Below are 6,000 nucleotides of genomic sequence, written 5' to 3'. Positions count from 1 at the left end.
CCAGTCTATTTCTGCCGTGGAGCAGTAATGCGTTTCGGTTTGAAGGTTGGGGCAGCCGTTGTAACTATAATGAGACCTTAGAACTTATATCTCAAGGTGGGTGGCGCATTTATGTTGTGGATGTCTATGGGCTTCAGTAACCACTTAGCTCCAGGTGGGCTGTCAGCTTGTCCATCCATCTAAGCATTAAAAAATATATATGTGCTGCCATCTATTGTCAGATACGTACAAATAAGTTTTCAGCTTAAACTGCGTAAAAAGAAATAATTTAACGTGCTAAATTAAACTTAGTATTGTTTAGCTAATTTGTTAAATTAGTTAACTCCAAAAAACCAAGTTTCCATCGAGTTCAGTTCTGGTGATATTTTAGAGTTTCTTTATAACATTACGAGATTCATGAATTCCATATTTTTCTTTCAGATGACAACACAGCGGTCGTTCGAGAATTGAATTTCAAAAATGTTCGTTGGCAACACGTTCACTAGTGATGACGGTGCAGTGGCGTGATAGTGATGTGATGTGATGTTTGAGTGACAGTGATCATCATGCTGCCGGCATTCCGTCGGCTGCTGGCGGCCGCTGCGGTGTTTGGCGCCACTATCGCTATGGCTGCTAAGAATGGTGAGTATACATACGTTTAGGTCAAACTATTGTTAACTAGATAATAAGGTCACGACCTTCAGCAATGAAGTATGCGACTAAAAAGAAGAAGAAGAACTAGATAACATAACAAAAGCAAAGAACTCTAAGATAAACTAATCCGCGATTCCGAAAGTTGCCTTCGGTGATGTGAAAATGTTGTATGACCATAAAAAACAACTTCAGCACTTAAAACGAGCGATTTAGGCCTATAATCGCAAATCAGAAAGTTTCGAAACCCCTTTAGAACGTTCTCGAGAACTTAAATATCTTAAACTCGATAAACGTGAGAAATGAACTAAAATGAGAACCTCACGAAACGTTACACACGACCCCTTAAATTTTATTATTATTACGTTATGACAATCGACTTTGGAATCTATTTTTTTTTTCAACGTGATCCGGTATAAGAATTGTTTTTATCGGGGGGTTTCGGGAGGCCGGGCATTAGGTTATTGATTCGTGAGCTCGCCAACACAGGAATCCATGACGGCCATTGAACATAAGTTTACGTTGAAATATGTAGACAGTACTGTTGACTTGACACTATTTTAATTATACAGACCGTTAAATTGCTTAAACAATCAGGGATTACAATAATAATTATTGATTTAGAGCCAATGGGTTAGTGAATGGCCATCGCGTGCGACCGCTGTCAACCAGAGAATAGAATGACTTGATGTTCATCCGCCATGACAGACGTAGCTGCATTCGGTGTTGCCCGCTCTTTATTAGAATTACAATATAATCGAATATAAAAATATTAATTTTTATAATTTTACTTTTTTATTTTCAAGAATAATCCTTTTATAACATAAATTATGATTCTCGAAATTAACTAATTTCACTATCTAAAAATGCTACGTCACGTATTTTTAAATGTGCAAAAAAGAAGTTCTGTTTATATTTTGGATAAGTTGCTAAAAAAAAAAACTTAAAAAGTGACATTTTTGTAGACATTTTGGCGATATTTAACACGGCGGCGTTCGGATATCGACGAATTTAACTTTAATTGTCCGTGGCAACGAAAACTGTACATAATAAAAAGTTAGTAAGGTACTTACGTATTAACGCCACCGCGGCAAAAATTTAATGGTTAGCAAGTGTGGACAACCTAAACCTAAATTATTGATAATCTATACTATCTATACTAATATTATAAAGAGGAAAGATTTGTTTGTTTGTTTGTTTCGAATAGGCTCCGAAACTACTGGACCGATTTGAAAAATTCTTTTTCCATTAGAAGCCGACATTGTCCCTGATGAACATAGGCTACATTTTTTTTTTTTTTTTTATTTTTTTTTTTGGTTTCATGTGTGTTTTAATGTTTCCGAAGCGAAGCGAGGGCGGGTCGCTAGTAATATTATAAAGAGGAAAGATTTGTTTGTTTGTTTGTTTCGAATAGGCTCCGAAACTACTGGACCGATTTGAAAAATTCTTTTTCCATTAGAAGCCGACATTGTCCCTGATGAACATAGGCAACTTTTTTAATGTTTTTTTTTTTTTTTTTTTAGTTTCATGTGTGTTTTAATGTTTCCGAAGCGAAGCGAGGGCGGGTCGCTAGTTAAATATAAAATGAACTACTTTTTATAAAATCAAAACACTTTAGAAGCCAAAAAAACATTTTTTAAAAGTGAAGTATTTATTACGATTTTGATGGGAAATAAATCGATAAAGAATTGAAGATAGATTCAAAACTGTCTTTATTTTCTTTTAACTGATGCTGTCGCCATATGAACTCTGCTAAATAAAATTGCATAAATATTCGAAAAATATGGAAAAGCGAATCAGAGCACCCCACTTTCCACCTGGTCTTGTCTGCCCTACCCCTAGAGTGTATATAAAAACCGGAGGCGCAGAGGGAGAGCAGTCCTTGCCCGCTGTGACGGAGCATGTAAACAGTGCGAGGTGGAGCGGCTGAGACTGGTCGCCATAGGCGACCAACAAGCCGAAGCTACGAAGCGGAGCACGAGTGATCGTGCTTCGGCACGCAAGGGCGGAAGGGCTGCTCTTCCCACTGCGCCGGAGATAAGGCGGATTCAAACTTAAGCTCAAAAATCAGCTCAAAATCAGCAAACAATAAGAAAACCAAAAGATAGCTTCGTGCGCAAATAAATAACAAGTTGCTGCGTGCATAAGGCTACTATATAAAAACATAAAGATTGCTTTTTATCGGCTTTTTAATAGAATTCTTGCCGCGGTGGCGTTAATACATAAGTACCGTTAGTAAATAGTAAGCACGAGATTAAATCGTAAAAGTAGTTCTGATTATACAAGTAAGAAATACGTTATAGTAACTTTCGTAAAATAAGTCGATTGTTTTTATAGTTAACAAAACCATTTTCCACACAATAATGTTCCATGGTTGAATTAAAAAAAAAAACATAACTATTTTATCAAATTTATTACAGAATTTAAAAAAAAAATGTACAGTCGCGCGCATCGCATTCTCGCTGACTATAATATCTTTATATTATGTGTATCTACGTCACGTATCATTCCCGAGCGACGGTATTCCAGTGCAGCGTTATCGAAAAACTATAAAACAAAAATCCTTTATAAATTTCGATACCTAGTTTTAATGTAACTGAATGTACTTTTGCAAATCCTCGTTCGGAAATCAAACCGTTCTCCCTCAAACGTTTTATAGTTTCGTATCGATTTCAAAATCGATTTTAATGTACGAACGGTGGTGGAATCGTGAAATGTTATCGAGTCGGGCTCCCTGGAATGATTGAGAAAGTGCCTCCCTAAGTTTGTAGTTTGTTTTAATTAGATTTTGTAAGAGCTTATATAGTGAACTTGAATATTACGCTTCACGATTTTTCAGATCACCTGAACTACTAATACTAATTACAACTACTATTATTATAATACTATTCCTACTAATTTATTAATTTATTTGCATTATTCCAAAATTTGGAGGCCATTTTTAAAAATGGTGCACGAATAATCGCATTGCCATTAGAATACAGTCCAAAAATACTATATAATTATATATTCTACTAGCCGTACTCGCCCGCTTCGCTGGGCCTTTAAAATTAACATTATTATTTATTGTCATTATTGTTAGGGAGTCCAACACTCATATAAATATTAGCCTATCCATTAAGCACATGTAGTTTCTACATGGATACCAAGTCTCAAGTCAATCGGATGCACGGTTCAATAGTTATAACGGAACATACGTAAAAACCACTGTAGATTTATATCGTTACTAGCTGACCCGGCAGACTTCGTAGTGCCTCAATCGATAAATAAAAGACACATCAAGAGGACACATCAAAGGAAAAACAAAATTGTTTGTTTTATTATTTAATTTCGAGCTTTTTTATATTTTCTCACCTTTTAAACCTTCCCTGGACTTCCACGAATAATTCAAGACCAAAATTAGCCAAATCGGTCCAGCCGTTCTCGAGTTTTAGCGAGAGAGACTAACGAACAGCAATTCATTTTTATATATAGAGATTAGTATAGATTTTTCTACATCCAAAAAGCATTCGTTATTCAAATCCAAAAAATCCGGTTCGAATATAAAATTCGTATTGAAACATATTTTTTTTTTAATATCACCCGTCTCCGAGGTCCGGAGGACAGATGAGCGCTTCAATCGCTGCTTTGCATACTACACGAGCTAGATCCTCACGGGAACAGAGCTGCATAACCGATGTCCGGTTTTTCATCAAGCGCTGCATTCTAATTTGCGTTTGAGCGTAATACGATATTGGCCACTCACGATGAATATAAAGTTTTTTAATTTATATTTAGCAACGACAAATGAGTTAGATTATCCAAGCCAATCGCGATGTCGCCATAGATAACCATGTATTTAATACATGTTTAAGCAATATCAGTGTCAATATCACTGTTAACATGATATGTTCCAGCTGTTTGTTATCGTGAACGGCAAAAAGTATGACATACAGAAAATCTGACATTATATTCGATTCACGATATAAATAGTAATGAGAAAATATTAAGCTCTAGATCAAACCGTAAAATTAATTTTAATTATTACATTTAAACATTTTTTTTTTTGATGTGACGAAAAATTCCCAAACGCTGAATTGAAAAAAATTAAACTTATTATTGAAAAAGTTAAGGTAATAAAATAAAACATTTTAAGATTCATTTCGTTCTAACTCCAGCGGAGCTTTTCAGCTTTTTTTTGTGTACGAAACTTTTTACCGCCCTACTCGGAATCGGATTGAAGATTTTATAGCGATACTTACGAATGTGTTTTTTTGTTTGTTTTTGTAATAAAATAGAGCTACTGATTTTTATGTATTGTAAGTACATGTATTTAGGTGGTGCCATCCCGCGTATTGCGACAAGGGAACTTTAATGGTGATCGTGGTCTTGCACTCCACTATTATGTTCGTAAAATCCTCACGTTGCCTTATATATTTGAAGTCATCGTGGCCTAAAAGATAAGACGTCCGGTACATTCGTATTTAGCAATGCACCGGTGTTCGAATCCCGCAGGCAAGTTCTATTTTTTTAATGAAATACGTACTTAACAAATTCACGATTGACTTCCACGGTGATTGTAGTAAAAATCAAACCCGCAAAATTATAATTTGTGTAATTACTGGTGGTAGGACCTCTTGTGAGTCCGCACGGGTAGGTGCCACCACCCTGCATATTTCTGCAGTAATGTGTTTCAGTTTGAAGTATGGGGCCGCCGTTGTAGCTATACTGAGACCTCCGAACTTATATCTCAAGGTGGGTGGCGTCATTTATTTACGTTGTGGTGTCTATGGTTACTGGACTTGACGAACTCTATACAAACTAAAGTAAATATCAGCGTCATCGGGTCCATTAGTTAATTTGAATTGTTAGCGAAATAACATCATTGGTTGCTTTAGTGGAACTACTACGCCATACTGCAAAATCATTTCTAGATCATAATAATATCCGAATCCCAAAAACGGCGTATACACCAAATTGGTTTTTAAATACTCCTTGTATACAACGAAACTCGGGCGGATGGAAAAAAAAAACTATCCGGACGAAAAGTGGAAAATTTCACATGACCGCATTGCGACACACGTTCAGTCTCTTCCATTAATTATATGGGTCATTAAAACATGTATAGCTTAGCTCCAAGCTATGTTGATGATTTTTTTATTATTATTTAATGCGCTTAATATAATATTTATTTATTTGTCGGGGTAGTTCGAACGAGCTCTGAGACCACTGTCTCTTAAAAAGGAAACTGCAAAACGCAAAAAAGAATAGTCGTATGAATAGATATAATCAGTTCGATCAGATCAGAAAATCGGTATTAGAAACGCCGGAACTAATTTAATGAGAAATAAATAATAGTTTAAAAAAACTAACAAAATACGCTTTTATAGA

At 35.6% G+C, this 6,000-nt stretch overlaps 1 protein-coding gene across 1 annotated transcript in view; it reads left to right on the top strand.

Moving 5' to 3' along the window:
- The first annotated feature begins 424 nt into the window (after window positions 1-424).
- Window positions 425-6,000, top strand: part of side-VII (sidestep VII transmembrane protein) — a 240,927-nt gene continuing 235,351 nt past the window's right edge. Inside the window, exon 1 of the mRNA XM_028175501.2 lies at window positions 425-621. Coding sequence (XP_028031302.2) covers window positions 546-621 — 76 coding nt within the window. The 5' untranslated portion in view covers window positions 425-545. The remainder of the gene's footprint in view (window positions 622-6,000) is intronic.

Source organism: Bombyx mandarina, chromosome 25 (genome assembly GCF_030267445.1).
Source record: "Bombyx mandarina strain Sakado chromosome 25, ASM3026744v2".
Classification (NCBI taxonomy): domain Eukaryota; kingdom Metazoa; phylum Arthropoda; class Insecta; order Lepidoptera; family Bombycidae; genus Bombyx; species Bombyx mandarina.
This window is presented reverse-complemented; position numbering and strand designations above follow the sequence as displayed.